This window comes from Magallana gigas, chromosome 5 (assembly GCF_963853765.1).
Source record: "Magallana gigas chromosome 5, xbMagGiga1.1, whole genome shotgun sequence".
NCBI classification, from domain to species: Eukaryota; Metazoa; Mollusca; class Bivalvia; order Ostreida; family Ostreidae; genus Magallana; species Magallana gigas.
The window spans coordinates 51,358,670-51,377,861 of record NC_088857.1 but is presented as its reverse complement, the minus strand read 5'-3'; the positions used below and the strand labels follow the sequence as shown (position 1 = coordinate 51,377,861).

At 36.5% G+C, this 19,192-nt stretch overlaps 1 protein-coding gene across 2 annotated transcripts; it reads left to right on the top strand.

Annotated features, from left to right (window-relative positions):
- Positions 1 to 306: 306 nt before the first annotated feature.
- On the top strand, positions 307 to 18,840 carry LOC105320590 (uncharacterized). 2 transcript variants are annotated; one of them, XM_011418583.4, is made up of 13 exons: positions 314 to 421; positions 596 to 785; positions 1,738 to 3,218; positions 3,321 to 4,928; positions 5,161 to 6,768; positions 9,658 to 11,277; positions 11,398 to 14,216; positions 15,966 to 16,072; positions 16,221 to 16,325; positions 16,535 to 16,641; positions 16,734 to 16,868; positions 18,412 to 18,521; positions 18,623 to 18,840. In XM_011418583.4, the coding sequence occupies exons 3-7, from the start codon at positions 1,747 to 1,749 to the stop codon at positions 11,669 to 11,671; spliced, it is 6,582 nt and encodes a 2,193-aa protein (XP_011416885.3). In that variant the 5' UTR covers positions 314 to 421; positions 596 to 785; positions 1,738 to 1,746; the 3' UTR covers positions 11,672 to 14,216; positions 15,966 to 16,072; positions 16,221 to 16,325; positions 16,535 to 16,641; positions 16,734 to 16,868; positions 18,412 to 18,521; positions 18,623 to 18,840. The 2 variants fall into 2 exon arrangements, with proteins under 2 accessions (XP_034302231.2, XP_011416885.3); XM_034446340.2 differs by lacking the exon at positions 596 to 785 and having other exon boundaries at positions 307 to 421.
- The last annotated feature ends 352 nt before the right edge of the window (positions 18,841 to 19,192 follow it).

Here is a 19,192-nt window from a genome sequence, read left to right as displayed (position 1 = left end):
AAGGTGAACTTTTCCTGATGGATCATAGGGATAAGTAAGCAAAAGTATCTGTTCACAAATTTATGACTGTCGTGGATAATATACATTTTCGATTCGGCAATTATACCCACTACCTTCATACCTGCAGGAACCACCAAAGAAAACGTATTACTGTTTTAACCACTTCAAAGTCGGCTATTGAGACTTAAGAATTAGTAAAATTTCCTGTCACAAAATAAAGAATATTTGATTTTACAAATATATTGGTTGAATTTCTTGTTTATAATTTTCCGTTTTCTGTTTCGTTCCGCCGTCCGTTCCGCCAGGGACATGAATAACGTTAAACACACGAGAAAGCGGCGATTTAAATATTTCTTATAGTACTAGATTTTCACCCAGCTAAAGGAGATTTTGCAAGTCGAGTTAGAGAGTCATATGGGTGGTATGTATGCATCTCTCTCTCTCTCTCTCTCTCTCTCTCTCTCTCTCTCTCTCTCTCTCTCTCTGAAGTTGACGGTAACATAATTCTGAAGTTGACATAACATAAATCTAGTACGAACAAAAAACTAGGCTTACAGGTCCATTAAAATCTACTTAATCATGTTCTATTATTTAGAGTTGTTGTTAGAAGACAAGATATAGAAACAACAGAAAAGCGACCAGTGGTATTGTAAGCACTAACTTTGCGTTCGAATCTCACTTTCTCCATCGACAGTCGATGACCAGTTCGGTGAAAATTAACGAGTACGTCCTGACAACTTGGTTCATTATGTTATTTTAACCCTCCATTGATTCATAACAATACGGTAAGATTTTGCGGTATTTTCTTATTTAAAGTATGCAATTTGGCATTTTTAGTGCTGTATTTTCGGGGTGTTGTGTAATTGGCTAAATTTAAACTTTAGAAATAAGGCAATAAAATAAAACTTGTTTCAAATGTTTCCAAAATATTTATTTTTTGGCTTGTATACATTGTTTATTCTATGAATTTCGCAACGCATGTCAATAACGCGCTTTTATTCTGTATAAACACAAGAGTTTTTTTTACCCCAAACATGCACCTAGCATCGTTTTTGAAAGTGGAGGGGGGGGGGGGGGGGGGCTCATCCAAAAAATCTTGACAAGCAAAAAAAAAATGGGGGGAAAACGTTACTTTCCAAAATCCTGTAAATCCAAATCCGTGGAGGAGTATAATATAAAATAATCAGAGAAATGAAACTAAGGGAAAAAGTATGAAGTATACATTTGTAAATGTATGTTGTTTGTTTGTTAATAGTCAGAAAATACAGTCCTATATCATACATGTACTGATGCACACCTTCAAATATAAGATTTCTTTACGTAAGATGTACATAGGCTATTTAAATTTCCTAGGTGCGTTGTTCGCCTTCTCCTTTCCTTTTTTGTCAACACTGGCAATTTCGCAATTGACTTCTTAAAGAAAAAAATAATTCCGTTTAGTATCAGTTACAATTGTTACACGCCCGTCGTCATTTCGTTTAGCAAAATTTAAAAAATACTATTTGCAGCTAAATTATTAAACAGATCGTTTTCATCAAGAAAAACACTAGAATTTGCAGAAATCTTAAAGAAGTTTTTTGAAAAGATAGTAAATAAATGGAAATATACAATGTGTAAGGACCAAGAAGAGAATGTTACTGTATATGGGCTACCATTCTTACCGTTGTTAAAATGTTCTTTCATTTAAAAATGTCTGATAATTCATTGCAACCAATATGAAACATATAATGTTTTCAGCTACCAAAGATGAGCCTGCTGACCGTGTTCATCGCTGCTGGGACTCTATTCGCTCCACTGATTCTCTGTAATGGCGAGGACGTCCATATTGAGACTAGACTCGGCCCGATGGTCGGCATCAAAAAGAACGACGCAATGGTTTCAGTTTTCTACAACATCCCTTTTGCCAAACCTCCCTTAGGGAGTCTACGATTTGCCAAGCCCGTGCCATATGGAAACTGGACCGGTACCCTGAATGCAACAACACCTGGAAAGCGCTGCATGCAGGTTGCCTTTTTCGAGAGCTTTGAAATGTCAGAAGACTGCCTACAACTCAATATATATGTACCGAACTCAGTTAATATATCGTCTACGGTGCAGACACCTGTGATGGTTTTCATCCATGGCGGGGGATTTACGGGCGGGGGCGCAGACCTGTACGATTCCAGCGAGCTGTCGCGACAAGGAGGCGTCATCATCGTCACAATACAATATAGACTTGGTATATTTGGATTTTTTTCGCTAGGGAATGAAGAGGCGTCCGGTAATTATGGTCTTTGGGATCAGATGCTGGCGCTGAAATGGGTCAACCAAAATATCGGCTCTTTCGGAGGAAATGCAGGCGCTGTGACTGTATTCGGTCAATCTGCTGGCGGGGTCAGCTCGTTATTTCTCTCTCTAATTCCAGAAAATAAAAATGTGTTTCATCGGGTAATTGTCCAGAGTGGAAATTTGTTAGTTAGCAATTCGACACAAGCTTCATACGACATTGGAGAACTGTTGGGTTGCTCAAACAATATCGGAACATCTACTTTTGTTGCTTGCTTGCGAAATAAGGACCCGAATACCATTCTCACTACTTCTTCAACGTATAGGTTTACTGGGGCAGGTTTGCCGTTTACTCCCAATGTTGATGGTGAACTGTTGAAAAAGACACCTGAAAGTCTTTTGAATGACTTTTCATCTGAGGAATACAAATTTTTTTCGTCTCTTGACTTCATGACAGGTACAGTAAAAACGGACGGAAATATATTCTTGGTATCGCTTTCAGAATCTATACAAAATGCATTAGGCATCAATTTAACAGCAGGAGTATCAACTGAGGAGTTCTGTAACACTCTTGTTCCTGCAATTTTAAACGTCCCCTATAAAAACAACACTTTGGTATCCAAAAGACTTTGTGAAGAATACCGGGTACAAAACAACGTCTCGGAGCAGAGTCGCCAGATGCTACAGTTCGTCACAGATTACACCTTCGCTTATCCGGCTTTTGGGGGCCTTCGTGCTCACAGTAGCCAGAACCTTGCTTCGAACACTTACCAGTACGTGTTTGAATTAGAAGCAGAGCGGTCTCGCTTGTTACAGCGTCCCCCTGTGTGGTACATCGGCCCAGGGCATGGCGACGAAATGTTTTACTTGTTTCCTAATATCCATTTGACGGACGTTCAGAAAAACGTCTCTGCTTCAATAATAAAGTACTGGACCAACTTTGCCAAATCTGGGTAAAATGATAAGAACTTATTATCAAACTCATAATGCAATTTTGAATGACATTATTTATATGAACATGACATCATTTAACATGTACATACCTATCGTTTCAGTAATCCTAATCACCCTGCACTGCCACACTGGCCATCCTACAACCACGCGGATCAAGCGTACTTGAATTTTGGGGAAGTTATCGAACCTGGCATGACGTACAAAATGAAACGAATGAAGCTCTGGGATGAAGAAATTCCACAAATTTTGGAGCAGTCATATCCTATCGTTAATACACAATCTGGGCCAATAAAAGGAATAAACAAACAAATGGGAGAAGAACCAAATAAAGGCTCAGTTAGTGCGTTCTACAACATTCCGTATGCAGCGCCACCTATCGGAGAACTGCGATTCAGCAAACCGAAACCTTTCGGTAACTGGTCAGGTACACGCGATGCCACGCAATACGGTCCCGAGTGTATGCAGGCTGAGCTGACACCTTTTCCAAAAAGTGAAGACTGTCTGCAGCTGAACGTATTTGTACCAGGTGTTCCATCCCCATCCTCTAAGAAGACCGTGATGGTTTGGATTCATGGTGGTGGTTACATTGCCGGGTCATCATTAATCTATGATGGCAGTAACATTGCCCACCAAGGTGACGTCATCGTTGTGACAATAAACTACCGACTTGGCATTTTCGGATTTTTGTCACTTAACGATCCCGTTGGAAAAGGAAATTACGGACTATGGGACCAAATCCTTGCCCTCCAGTGGGTCCAACGAAACATTGCTGCGTTCGGGGGAGACCCGTCCTCTGTTACTATTTTTGGAGAATCTGCCGGGGGGTTCAGTGTTTCCCTTCTCTCCCTGATTCCCTCAAACCGGGGCCTGTTTCACCGTGTGATATCACAGAGTGGCGTGGCAGCCTCACGATGGGCCTTTGGAAGCTCGGAACCAGCCACTAGGTCTGTTGGAGACATGTTAGGATGTTCCAGGCAATTAAGTTCTCAGCTTTATATAGATTGCTTACGCAAGGTAAACGCAAGTTCCTTAAATGACTATACTATCGCATATCTCCAGCGAGATCCCTCTACTATTCGCCAATTACTTGAATTCACTCCTTATATTGATGATGAATTGTTTCACCATATGCCATCAAAAATTCTGTCGAATTCCTCTTTACTGGAGCACGAGTTTCTGATATCCCTTGACCTCATCAGTGGGACTGTTAGAACGGAAGGTTCCCTTTTAGCAGGCGTTATTAACCAACCAGCTGTCCAAGAGAAATTCAACATCAATATAACCGCGGGCATATCAACTGAGTTTATGTGTGATAATTTTACGAAAACACTCGTGTCGGAATTTTTCGATGGAAACAACCGAGTTAAGGATCTCATCTGTGAAAAATACACCGTACAGAACAACATGACTGAACAAGGACGAAGAATGCTGGACATATTTACAGACTTCGTCTTTGTGGCGCCATCTTTCATTCAGCTTCAGTCACACAGTCTTCAAAACGTGCGGTCCAAATCTTTCCAGTATGTCCTTGAAAGAAAGAAGGTGACACTCGACGGGACGCTGAGTTACTACCCACCCTGGTACGACCCACCGGGACACGCCGAAGATTTGTATTACCTATTCCCTCAATCTATCGGTTTGACGTCACCAGTGGACCTCCAGTATTCTAAAGTCATGATGTCATACTGGACAAACTTCGCAAAATACGGGTAAATATAATTTGCACACATGAAATACGGTACATAGCTCTGACGTATTTGCAGAAAAACGTGTTTGCCTCCACAATGAATATTAGGGAACATTGCCAAATCTCGGTTAAATTAAAACATTTTCTGTAGTACCTCTCAGTTCGTGGGTTTTTTTTCAATCAATTTAAACAAAGGAACGAGTTTAATGATCTTTTAACGTCATTTTCAATAACTTTATCTTCTATCGTTTCAGTAATCCTAATCACCCTGCACTGCCACACTGGCCATCCTACAACCACGCGGATCAAGCGTACTTGAATTTTGGGGAAGTTATCGAACCTGGCATGAAGTATAAAATGAATTCAATAATAATTTGGGATGAAGAAATTCCACAAATTTCGGAGCAGTCATATCCTATCGTTTATACACAATCTGGGCCAATTAAAGGAATAAACAAACAAATGGGAGAAGAACCAAATAAAGGCTCAGTTAGTGTGTTCTACAACATTCCGTATGCAGCGCCACCTATCGGAGAACTGCGATTCAGCAAACCGAAACCTTTCGGTAACTGGTCAGGTACACGCGATGCCACGCACAACGGTCCCGAGTGTATGCAGGCTGAGGTGTCCACCTTTCCAAAAAGTGAAGACTGCCTCCAGCTGAACGTATTTGTACCAGGTGTTCCATCCCCATCCTCTAAGAAGTCCGTGATGGTTTGGATTCATGGTGGTGGTTTCCTTGTCGGCTCATCATTAATCTATGATGGCAGTAACATTGCCCATCAAGGTGACGTCATCGTTGTAACAATAAACTACCGACTTGGCATATTCGGATTTTTGTCATTAAACGATCCCATTGGAAAAGGAAATTACGGACTATGGGACCAAATCCTTGCCCTCCAGTGGGTCCAACGAAACATTGCTGCGTTCGGGGGAGACCCGTCCTCTATTACTATTTTTGGAGAATCTGCCGGGGGGTTCAGTGTTTCCCTTCTCTCCCTGATTCCCTCAAACCGGGGCCTGTTTCACCGTGTGATATCACAGAGTGGCGTGGCAGCCTCACGATGGGCCTTTGGAAGCTCGGAACCAGCCACTAGGTCTGTTGGAGACATGTTAGGATGTTCCAGGCAATTAAGTTCTCAGCTTTATATAGAATGCTTACGCAAGGTGAACGCTAGTACCTTAAATGACTATACTATCGCATATCTCCAGCGAGATCCCTCTACTATTCGCCAATTACTTGAATTCACTCCTTATATTGACGGGGAACTATTTCACCATACGCCTTTAAAAATTCTGTCAAATTCCTCCTTACCGGAGCACGAGTTTCTGATGTCCCTTGACCTCATCAGTGGGACTGTTAGAACGGAAGGTTCCGAGCTAGCAGGCATTATCAGCCAGCCAGTTGTCCAAGAGAAATTCAACATCAATATAACCGCGGGCATAACAACTGAGTTTATGTGTGATAATTTTACGGAAACACTCGTATCGGACTTTTTCGATGGAAACAATCGAGTCAAGGATCTCATCTGTGAAAAATACACCGTACGGAACAACATGACTGAACAAGGACGAAGAATGCTGGACATATTTACAGACTTCCTTTTTGTGGCGCCATCTTTCATTCAGCTTCAGTCACACAGTCTTCAAAACGTGCGGTCCAAATCTTTCCAGTATGTCCTTGAAAGACAGAGGGTGACATTTGACTGGACACTGAGTTACTACCCACCTTGGTACCGCCCACCGGGACACACCGAAGACTTGTATTACCTGTTTCCCCAATCCTTCGGACTTACGTCCCCTGTAGACCTCCAATATTCTAAAGTCATGATGTCATACTGGGCAAACTTTGCAAAATACGGGTAATTTTAATTTTTTTAAAGGGGTAACTTATTATAATTGTTTTTTCTGCGGAAGAAGTACTGAAATGAAAAAAACTGCTTCTTTGATAGGACCAATCTCCCACAGTAAATGCGGTCTATGTCTCAAATAGTTCTTACCTTGCTACACAATAATGAAACAAGAATATTCTCAGTAATTTGTTTTAAAGAAACATTTTTTGTTCTCCAAATATTCACTAAAAATGACTGAATAGCAGGTTTTGATAATGATAAATCAGTGAAATGCACAAGAGCTTTAAACCAATTTGTTAAAAAAAAGTTTGTAGTTTTAGATTGGATTAATATAATATCATTTTGTAAAATTATTGTTTTTACTTTCCGAGTAATATATATTTGATAATCTAGGATAATATTAGTTTTGAACCTGAAGCATTTTTTCTGGACCATATGGTCGGAACATGACTTTAGCGCAATATTAAATCGAACATAAAAAGTGTTTAATTTCGTTGAATGGCCTAATTAAAAACAGAGGTAGTGAATATTTCCCCTCTTTTTACAATAAGCACTAGTTTTGTTACTCGGAACTGTCCAGAGTTAATAGACTGAATTATTTCTTTGATGACAGAAAGTCAAGTACATCTAAATCACGTCTGGGAATCTCCATGACTCTTTCACACAACGCGCACCTTTCAGTCAAACATTCAATGAACACAATTAAGGAATTATAATGCTCTCACTTTGATGGGAGGAATGACACTAATCTTAAGGAAAACAAACAACACATATACATGTTCTCTTTACTTTGTCCCTGGCCCTGGGGGGATCTGAAGTAAATGTTTTCAATAAACAAATATTTAAAATTAGAGAAAAAAAGAACTATATTGGAAATTGAGATTTTCATTAAAGAAGATGGGGGAATAAGATGGCGCAACTGCCCATTTGGTTTAGTCGTAAAATACAATTTCAAATTTATTATTTTTTCAAATAAATATATTTGATATGATATACAGTAATACAAGTTTACAAGAGGGTAATTTCTAACTATATTCAGTTGGAAATGTTAAAAAAAAAAAGATGGGAAAAAAATTACAAATACTTAAGTTTTGGTGGTATCGAACTTTTAAAAGATCTAAATTCTATAAGGTTACCTTATTACTGGTGCTCTAACTACTGAGCCATCCCATTCACAACAAAGTGTGTTGTTTAAATGCTTTATGAGACGTTGGCCACGAATTTACGGACTTGTATTATTTTTCTTTAACGTTCAGTTGTTGGGCTACAAAATGACATTTTGAAAGTGTAGTGGGTCATCTCTCCATATTTTTGTTGATTGAAATCGGTTTAAATTCCATAAAACCGCATTAAGACTATAACAAAAATATGGAGCTCGGACCCACTCTATAAAATCAAAGTACTGAAGAACTGACGGGAGTTGATTTTATCGATTGTTATTTATTTTAAAATCAACGATATGTCATTTTGCATGGCAAGTAAATTCCTATAAGTATTTAAATTACGCACATTTTTATAATATGAATCCCACAGGAATTTCGTGAAAATCCAATATCAATCTAGCTGCAGAACTGTAGCTCTCCGGGAAAAAAATATTGACAGACCGGAGAGCTACAGGGCCACCCATTGAAAAAATTGTATATTTATTGCGCAGAAAAATGTGCGCTAGTTTTCGACTGATTTACCTTATTTATATGCAAATTCTTAAAAAAAAAACCCAATTAGTACCATTAAATTCTTTTAAAGTCTCTTCACTTGCCTCAGATAGTCTATTAAACACCATCACCAGTCCCGTAAATTCATGTGGTGCACTTTGTTTACATGTAAAAATGGCGACTCTCGATCTCGATGTAAATTCAACATAATTGATTTTCCGAGGTCGGTAGCGTGTTTCGGAGAAAGTCTTAGGCAAATAAAGAGGCGATATCAGTAGTAAATTGCATGAAGAATTTAATGGTACTAATTGTTTTCACAGAATTTGCGTATAAATAAGGTAAATCAGTCGAAAACTAGCGCACGTTTTTCTGCGCAATAAATATACAATTTTTTCAATGGGTGGCCCTGTAGCTCTCCGGTCTGTCAATATTTTTTTCCCGGAGAGCTACAGTTCTGCAGCTAATATCAATCATGTTGTGTAATATTCAAAGAATTATTCCATCAAACTACGTATTAGTAATCGAAATAGTTATGAGAAATTGTATGGATCCAAGCAAAATTGAACTCTACTCTCGTTCAACCAGACTCCCAGCTGTATCCGTTAATCTCCGACAAGCAAGAGGGACTCTAAGCTTGTCGGAGATTTACGGAGACTGCCAAGCGTCTGGTTGAACGAGACTGTATTAAACTCTGGAGTAGGAATACATAAAATGTACGTCTTCAAAAAATATCTAAATTGTTTGTACCATTTAAAATCTGACTATTTACAAGGTATCTATAAATAAGTTTCCTTGAAGAACAATGCTTAAGAACTCATTACATCGAAATTATTGATTAGAACTAAATGTTGTCAGCGGTGTTGATTTGTGCTTAGGTCCAAACACTGTTTCACTTTCGGTTTGTCTGAGTGACTGCATAGGAGAGTTGATTAAAATCAACTCCCAAAAAGGAAATTAAGTTATAAAAATGACACTATTTGGATGTTTTGACACGCATACGCCAGTTTAAATCAACCTATTAAAAGTATTTAAAATATTTCAGGGTTACAAACCGATGCAACTTTAAATATACATCGTTTTTAATTATTTTTAAAAAAATTATTAGATTTAATGATATTTTAATTTTGTAGTATCTAATCATTCCCCATATGGGCATTTTACACGCCTTATTCACCCATCTTCTTTACAACGCGACACATTCACAATTTTTTATGAATTGTTCTTGTTTCTTTCTCCGCTTTAGGGACCCAAATGACCCCTCGCTGCCGTTCTGGCCTACTTACGATGCATCAAAACAAGCCCATCTAACGTTTGGCGACAATATTACTGCAGGAATGAAGTACGAGAAAGACAGAGTAAAAACGTGGGTGGACGACATCCCGCGGACCATGATGGATGCAGGCTACTCTGACGTGGAGGTTCAAACTCCTTTGGGCAACATCCGTGGGGTGAAGAGAGCCGTTCCTCATACGTCTCCCAGCGAAAAAGTCTATGTCTTCTACGGGATTCCATTTGCTAAACCGCCGGTCGGGGAATTGAGATTCGCCAAACCGCAACCGTATGGAAAATTCAATGACACCTTCGATGCCACAAAGATGGGAAGCGCATGTTTACAACCTCCAGTCTTTCCTGATATAAAACATTACAGTGAGGACTGTTTACAGCTAAATGTATATGTTCCAAACAACATATCAACCTCGAACAAAAAATCAGTAATGGTTTGGATTCATGGGGGTGGATATGCTCTTGGTTCAGCCATTCAAACTGACGGATCAATTTTGGCGACCAAAGGTGACGTCATTGTAGTGACGGTAAACTATCGTCTTGGTGTGTTTGGTTTCTTTAGTCTCAATAATGACGCATCACGCGGAAACTATGGGATATGGGATCAGATCCTTGCTTTAAAATGGGTAAAAAATAACATCATGTCTTTCGGTGGAAACCCCGACTCCATTACGATTTTTGGAGAATCTGCTGGAGGTTTCAGCGTTTCACTTCTTTCTCTAATTCCACAAAACCAGGGACTCTTTCACCGAGTTATAGCACAGAGTGGGACAGCTCTAAGTCCGTTGGCGTTTGGTGATTCGCGTCCAGCTACAATAGAAATTGCCAATTTATTGCAGTGTAATTACAATGATAGCGATAATTTCATTGAGTGCATGCGTAATAAGACCGTGGAAGAAATATCAAACAATTACTTAGCATTTGTAAGCAGAAATACGAAACGCTTGGCTCCAGTAGTTGACTTTATGCCAAATGTTGACAACGAGCTGTTCAATCAAACGCCCACCGAAATCATCAGAAACATGTCATCTAAAGAGTTCCAGTTCTTCGCCTCGCTCGATCTAATGTCAGGAGTTATGAGACAAGAGGGATCGGTTCTTTTTGAAATTCTTAATGCTGAAATCCAGAAAAAGTACAATTTTGACCTAGCAGCCGGAATTCCAACTGTGTTTGTCTGCAACTATTTCATCCCCGCCTTCCTCGACTACATCCATATTCCTGGAAATCAGCAACTGATAAAGTCGTCTGCCTGCGACAAGTACCGAGACACCAGGTCAGAGGCAAAACAGGCGACATATGCTTTTGATTTCGCGGCTGACTTAATTTTTACAATTCCATTGGTAAAGGTTCTGGATGTTCACAGCACAAACAATGTACACGCGAGGACGTTCCAGTACCTAGTGACGGAGGAATACCCATACTCGTACTATACATTACCAGGCTGGTATGAAGGTCCTAGTCACGCAGACGACGTTGGTTTTATCTTTCAGTTTTTTATTCCTCCCACAGACAATATAAAGAATTATCTAGCTGTATCTGATAAGATGATTGCTTTCTGGAGCAACTTCGCAAAGAAGGGGTGAGAACTTTCCACGAGATTGTGAATAACTTACTAGAAGCAAATCCTCATTTCTTCTTAAGTGATGTCTTGTAAATCCAAGTGTAATAAATTAGTTAATGTCCATTTTGTATTTTACAGCGACCCAAATGACAACTCCCTGGAAAGATGGCCTGTATACAACAATCAAACTAGAGGCTACATAATCCTGGACAGCGGCACCAAATCTGATATGAAGTACGCAGACTCTAGGGTGAGGTTCTGGTTGGAGGAGCTTCCCGACAAACTTGCGTACAAACCGACAACAACGCCCATAAACCCTTATGTTAAAGATGGAGCGGCAATGCTAGGTCACAGATCTATATATTTTGGTCTATATGTTTTTCTTCAATGTTTGATAGTGTTAACGATTTAAAAATCAGTAAAAGAAATTGTTTTTCAAAATCTACATTCATATAGATACATCGCGTTGAGAAGTGTGTGACTGTCAGTCAATATATCAGGCCTCAGTGATTAGAGCTTTAATTTGAGAGTCTCGTTTGAGACTTGACTTTTCATTCCCTATTACATGAATTGATGTATTTAATGGGGTTTTTTTTTACTTTTAATAATTAACATAAATTAAGTATCATTAGACCATGCATATATGTTTTGGTTTGAAGATCTGTTATTGTATAGAACTCAAGTTCTGTCAACTTACTAGGTTCTCGCCATAAGTACATGTAACTATTTAACTACCAGTTTATCAGCATCGTCATGTACGTAGATAGACATAAGGATGTATACTAACAGTTTTATCGGAATTTAGATCTAGCCAGTAATAATAGGAGTAATGTCAAAATCTCCATTAGGATGCAATGGTTGACTTTAAAAATTAATGAGTTCCCCCCAACTACAAAAAATCGAACGACAATCAACAATGCTATTTGAGTAACTATAATTTTTAAGGTTTGTAATCAATTTATTTCGTGCATGGGTATACTTGTTGCATACAAATAATTATATGAAAGGATAGGAACATCAGACAAAACGTTATAACTTAATGATATTTCTCCTGAGGAGATTGTAGTTCACAATAAAACATGAATGAGAATATTACGAATATCAAGTCGATTGAATAGTCAAAGAAGAAATGAAATGAAACGAAAATGAATGTTGATTTTATTAACATTTTGAATGATAGAGTAAGTCTTGTTCTTGTCCATTGAAATAGCCATTTGTTGTTTGTGTTAGAAACGAGCCTTTTTAAAAATCATATTTTATTGATTTGCATAGCTGAAGTTTACGTTTTGGAATATAATAGATTTTTTTAATTGTGTTTATTATTAGGAAGAGATGCATGCAAGGCTGATATATATCTATTTTAATATATCGTGTGATACATGTAATATATTAACGTTGTTTTTGAAATTGAAAAAAAGTCTTCAATTTTCTGTTAAAGATTTTGTCACTCATGAATTGGTATGAATTATAGTTTATATCTCTACGAAGAAAATACAATATTAAGTATGTAATTTGTTGTCATTACACGTCCCCTTTTAAATGGAAGGGAAAAAAAGGAGTAAGACTGTGAACATGGCTGATATAACAGTTTCGAAGGAGACTTCATCAAAACGTTTTAACACAAATGCTATAGGAGACTTTATCAAAACGCTATAACACAAATACTATAGAAGACTGAATTACGGAAGTGTAATTTTGCCAATCAATATTATTTTTACAAAGTCGTATGAACAAGATTTTAAGTCGTCTCATCATGAGATAATATGCCGCAGGTATGAGATTACAGGTCGTATGTACGAGATGAAAAGTCGTTATAACGACCTAAGTCGTACAACCGACATGATTAAGACGTACATACAAGAAAATGTATCGTATACATGTACGAGATGATAAGTCGTTATAACGAAATAATAAATCGTATGGACGTTATATCACCCCGAACACACTAATACTTGGTTTATGTATTTAATATTATGATTTACTATCCCACATGTACGACTACCTCCTCATTTCGACTTATAAATCTAGGTATTTTTCATCCGTACGACTTATTATCTCTTACAGGCGGTTATACGTTTCCGTACTTACTTTCTTGATCGTACGACTTGGTATCTCGTAATTGCGAATTAGTTTCTCGATTTTTTTTATCCCGTTAGAACGACATACTGGTAGGCCGCACACGTACGATTTAGATGATGTCATCTTAATACCTACTTTCTCTTTATTATAACTAATTATCTCGTACATACGGCATATAATCTCGTATACGAGTAAGCAACATGTACCAAATACAAAGTAAAATATAATATTAAGGTCAAGAGGTGCCTACAGGTTTATGAAATTCAAAATAATTCTTTCAATGATGCTTCATAACAATACATTTGTTTGATAAGATGTACCAGGGATTTAATGTTTGATAAACACAATGAAAAGTCATGTTTTAAACAACCATTTTCTATGAAATATGAAGGATAAAAGTAACAAATCTCGGAGTTTTGTTCATTTTTGACTAATAAGATATATCTAGAATGCCTACAGTCTCTCCAATCGTGACCTTAATTTTGGCAATCATACTATTCCGTACAATACATACCCTAGGTGTTGAAATATGTTTTGCATCTATTATTTCTAAGTAGGTGGAGGCTGATTAATGATAAATCAGATAAAGGAATATTTTTCATGATGTGTCAAAAAACTCATCTCAGAATAATATTGTTTTTACCCCCAAAGGAATACCCATAGTTTAATGTCCTGTGTCCAATAGAGAGGAAGAAGGTACTTGGTTCCGGCAGCCTACGGCCGTTGTAGCTGACCGATCGTTAGGGTTAAATTAATGCTTCGCTGTACATTTGTAAACGTATGTTTTATAAAAAAAAAAAAAAGAAGAAAAAAAAAGAAAGATTCAATACCAAACATATTCGGATTGGACGTTCAAACAGCCAGGACAAATAACCAAGGTAGGTGTATACAGTCGTTATTTAGCATTGGCTTTGATTGTATGGTTTCCGTTCATTATATATAGTTTGTTTTAAACTCTCTTTAAGAAATGGAATTTTTTTTTATCCTTTTAATTTTTATTTTTCGATCTTATTTAAAAATAACAAACAAATCTCTTAGAAGTAGTTTTTGTTTTCTCTTTCCGAGCTAATACAATTCTGGCCTCCGTTAAAGGTCTTATTTTTATTTACCGGGATAATTTTTTTATTCGAATTTTATCTAGTACTAGTATATGAAATAGTTTTCCTCTTTTAATTTACTTTTTCATAAATAACTGATAAAAATCGCTGTTCATTGTGAATGAAAGAAAAAAAGTACATGTTTGCAATACTTCGTTACAAAACACTCTAACGAGAACTGCATGTTCACCACAGCTGGTTAGAGTTGATTTATTTTGAAATTCAGCTCAGCTTAAAATCCCTGTGTTTTAAAATTAGTATGTTGTTTTAAGGAATGTGACAACAATATGATAATCGCTTTTCCTTTATTTTGGCACCTCGGCTTAGATAATGTTATTACGTTTTGAGAAAGGATGTAATTGAAATTTTTGTCTATTTATCAGCACAGTAAAACACGGTTTATCTAAAAATAACAAACAAATCTCTTAAAAGTAGTTTTTGTTTTCTCTTTCCGAGCTAATACAATTCTGGCCTCCGTTAAAGGTCTTATTTTTATTTACCGGGATAATTTTTTTATTCGAATTTTATCTAGTACTAGTATATGAAATAGTTTTCCTTTTAATTTACTTTTTCATAAATAACTGATAAAAATCGCTGCTCATTGTGAATGAAAGAAAAAAAGTACATGTTTGCAATACTTCGTTACAAAACACTCTAACGAGAACTGCATGTTCACCACAGCTGGTTAGAGTTGATTTATTTTGAAATTCAGCTCAGCTTAAAATCCCTGTGTTTTAAAATTTGTATGTTGTTTTAAGGAATGTGACAACAATATGATAATCGCTTTTCCTTTATTTTGGCACCTCAGCTTAGATAATGTCATTACGTTTTGAGAAAGGATGTAATTGAAATTTTTGTCTATATATCAGGACAGTAAAACACGGTTATAGCGAACACGCGTATAATAAATCGACGCTTACATCGCGATGATTTCCATTCCACGTCACCTAATAACAGGTTGTAAACATGGTAAACTTGACTGATAAAACGAATTACGATTATAACGAAGCAAAATCAACCTTCTCTGTCACTTCGACATAGGCGTGTTTTACTGAATATAAGAAAAATTTAAGAAAAGTCTCATTTTCTAATCAACATAGTTAAAAAGAAACATTAAATTGAAATTTCTTTCAAATTTAGATACACAAAAATGAAGATACTCGCAATCAAAATGTTAATGAATACATGGTTTTACATGTACATATCATAATAACTAAAAATGGCCACTACATGTACTACAGTTCCTTGAGACTAGTACAGTGTCCGTGCTGCGACATCCTTTACTTCATCTATTTTTACAGAGATATAAATATGTACGTGGATACGTATTTAAAACTGTTCTTAACATGCGAGAAATCTACAATGGCTGTTCCTGTAAAACTATTTACACGATATACTGATTTGCTATTACCATACTGAAATAGTAAGTGTATGCTATGGTCACCCATCTCTCTCTCTCTCTCTCTCTCTCTCTTTCTCTCTCTCTCTCTCTCTCTCTCTGCTATGTGTACCTGTTATTTTTTGTTACAGATGGAGTGTAGACCATTGGTTTGGGCGTCTGTATGTTTGGTTTCTGTGTTCGTGTTGTGCGAGTCAAGGACTCACTACACAACCAAAAAGTGTCTAGAGAGCGTCAGGTAAATCATTTATCTAATATTAACAAATCTACTTCCTATACAAACGGAGAAACTGTTGGGGTTAACGAAGATTAGTTAACCCAGCGAATTAATCTTAATGGACAACTTTTGACGTTTACGGAGATTGGGGTACTGTAAATTTCCACAGGTACAGTGCTCTTGAGACCTACAGGACTCTGGTGGAGTGTCCTTACTACGTGAGGAGATGTAGGACGAACTGGATGGGCCAGCGGGTCTGTACCACAGAACGAAGGTCAGACTTTTATACAATACTGCTTACAAGCCCATATTTATTAACATACATGTACTTTTAATATGTAACACTTTTAGGATATCATTTACAAGCACATACATGTCTATGCAAGTTTTCTATACTGCGGTTGAGAAATCAATCAAGTTTGAACAGTAAATTATTAAACTACATTCATCGAATTATTAAAATGATTAATATGTGAATTATAGGATTGGACTTTGTTCGAAAATATTAACTAGAACCGTTTTCAAAAACAAAGATGTCCCAGCCTGTTGCACTGGTTACACGGAAACAGCCGACGGTAGATGTGCCCAAGGTAAACCGACACTCTTATTGGCCTCTTGATGTTGAGAAATAAATACATTTGATTTTAGAATCATCTTAAGTTGTTGGTTGACACTTTTTCAGACTGTCACGACGACAAATATGGTTTCCAGTGCCAGAAGAGCTGCGCTTGTCCTACAAATGCGAATCCGTCGTGTGACGTCACAGACGGAAGTTGCACGTGTTATCCCGGCTGGCAAGGCAGTGACTGCAATATAGGTATGATTCAATCTCAACCTCTTAGGCCTTTACGGCAGGCTCAGAAAATAACCTCGAATATATTACATAGGCGTCCATGACAACCCCCCCTTTTTTTTTTTTTTTTTTTATAAAACTTGATAACTTCAACATTTTAACGTGACAATCTATTGAGATATCATGAGTTAAAAGTAATTAAATTCAACGATATACCCTAAAATATACCACAGAAGAGACATACAAGTTGTCTAGCCGATACTTAAATTGTTTCATTTCTTAAATATCAATGCCATTATGGCATGGATATAAGTTCGAGATAGTCCAATGATAACGTCTATTGATGAGCCAACGTGATAAGCTAGAGCGTGCACCATCAAGATCAAAGGCTGGTAGACTAAGAACTAGCAATCTCGGATTTTAAGAGGCTGTTCAAGCAAAATTGAGGCAGGACTTTGCACACGCTGTCTTGGATTTCAATAAATTTTTGTGTGTCACTTCATTTTAACATGATTGTAATATATGTGAAAGAAAAAGTTCATTGTATGCCTTACTAGGCAGAAAAATGTCTATTTTTGAATTTGGAACATGTTTAGTGCAAAAAGGCCTCAGAAGTTGTAAAAATGTTGTGAAGATTGATAAGCTGTAAAACTTCTTAATTCTATAAAACTTTTTAAAAATTACAATACAAAGTTTAAACACACTTAATACTTTCATTTAGACTGCTTTTAAAGTATAAATATATTTCAAACAAAAATATATGCCTTATCAAAGTTGGTGCATATTTTTGAAAAAAAAAATTCTGGTATTCTAATGTAAATTTGAAATTTCAATAAAATCCAATACATTTTCCTGAAAGAACAAAATGAGGCCTCTTTACAACCCTGAGAAATTAAATTTTGAGAAATAAAAATAAATTCAGTGGGAACAGCATCGGTCTCGTAGAAGCAGTTGCACAAAATTACCCATTTTTTACATTGAAAATCAAGTTTTTCCACGTATAAGATGTATAAGGACAGAGAGTGACAAAGTTCACAAGTATTGACTATATTTTAATAAATGAACATACTAATATCTTTATAAAAGGGAATGCTTTACGATGAAAGCAATATTGATAACTCATCAAAAACCAACATGATTTTAAGTGCAAAAAGGTCATTTTGACAAAAAATGTTGAAAACTGAGTTTAATTCTTCTAAAACTATTCACATTTGAAGAAAATTAGCAAATAACAATTCACTATTTAGATGGTCTGATATACATTCAAATTATTTTAAGGCTTTTCACTATTCAATGAAGTATATAAATTTGAGAATAAGGATTCATAATGTGTAAATCACTGATTCAGGAATATTAATTATTGCAGGGTAAACTGTATTTTTCAAATCCAATTATTTGTGTGTTTTCAATAAGTTTTAGCTAAAATTTTCTTCTTAAACTGGTAATAAACTTAGTGGGATAATAATATTAGAGCTGTATTTTAAAATCGTCATTTTGTGTAGATCTTTTTGTAATATATTATTATCCGGTATTTTATTGCGGTATGGTTTTCTTCTCTTTTCCTAAGTGTGTCCATCTGGTACTTTTGGACAGGACTGTAAAAACACTTGCTCATGCGCAGATAATGAGTCGTGCGATTCTGCTGACGGAAATTGTGTCTCTGTTGTGGCGTTGAAGGTAATATACTCGTGTACTGTCAACTGTTGGAATGTTTTTATACGAATTAACGTCATGTATGTTCTAAAATACATATTTAAATTACTTTATCTACTTTGTAGTAGATCAAGATGTAGCACCAACAGAAGAGAAGTTACGTCCGAACAGAACTAAAGAAACTTTCATCAATATTCTAGGAAAATATCTATAACGAGAAGTCTAAGAAAATGGATACAGTTACTGGATTTTTTAAAACATCTTTTTTATCAAAAAGTTAAAATGTTTTCTTGAAATTGTTCTGATTTTGGTTTAATTTAAATAAATAGTTACTGTACGATGACCTAATTTTTGTGTTATTCTCTGAATTAAGGTGTGTGGGGTTATTTGCGCAGTCGCAACTGATATTATAAGTGTCTGGCTGAACGAAGTATTAAACTTGTTAATTAATGAATTAATTAGAAATAATTATAAAGATAAAGGGCCATTTTTATTAATCTACTTAAATAAAAAAAACCGAAAAACATGTTTCTAACACACAAGTTTGTCGTCAAATCCCATCAGTTAAGTACCTACTCTTGACCGTGTGTTTACGGCAAAAATTATCTTTAGAGTATTGTAAAAAAAAAAATCATAGCTATAAGAGACCCATATCATTCAACAAAATTGCCTTTTTCATATAAAAAAAATCAAAT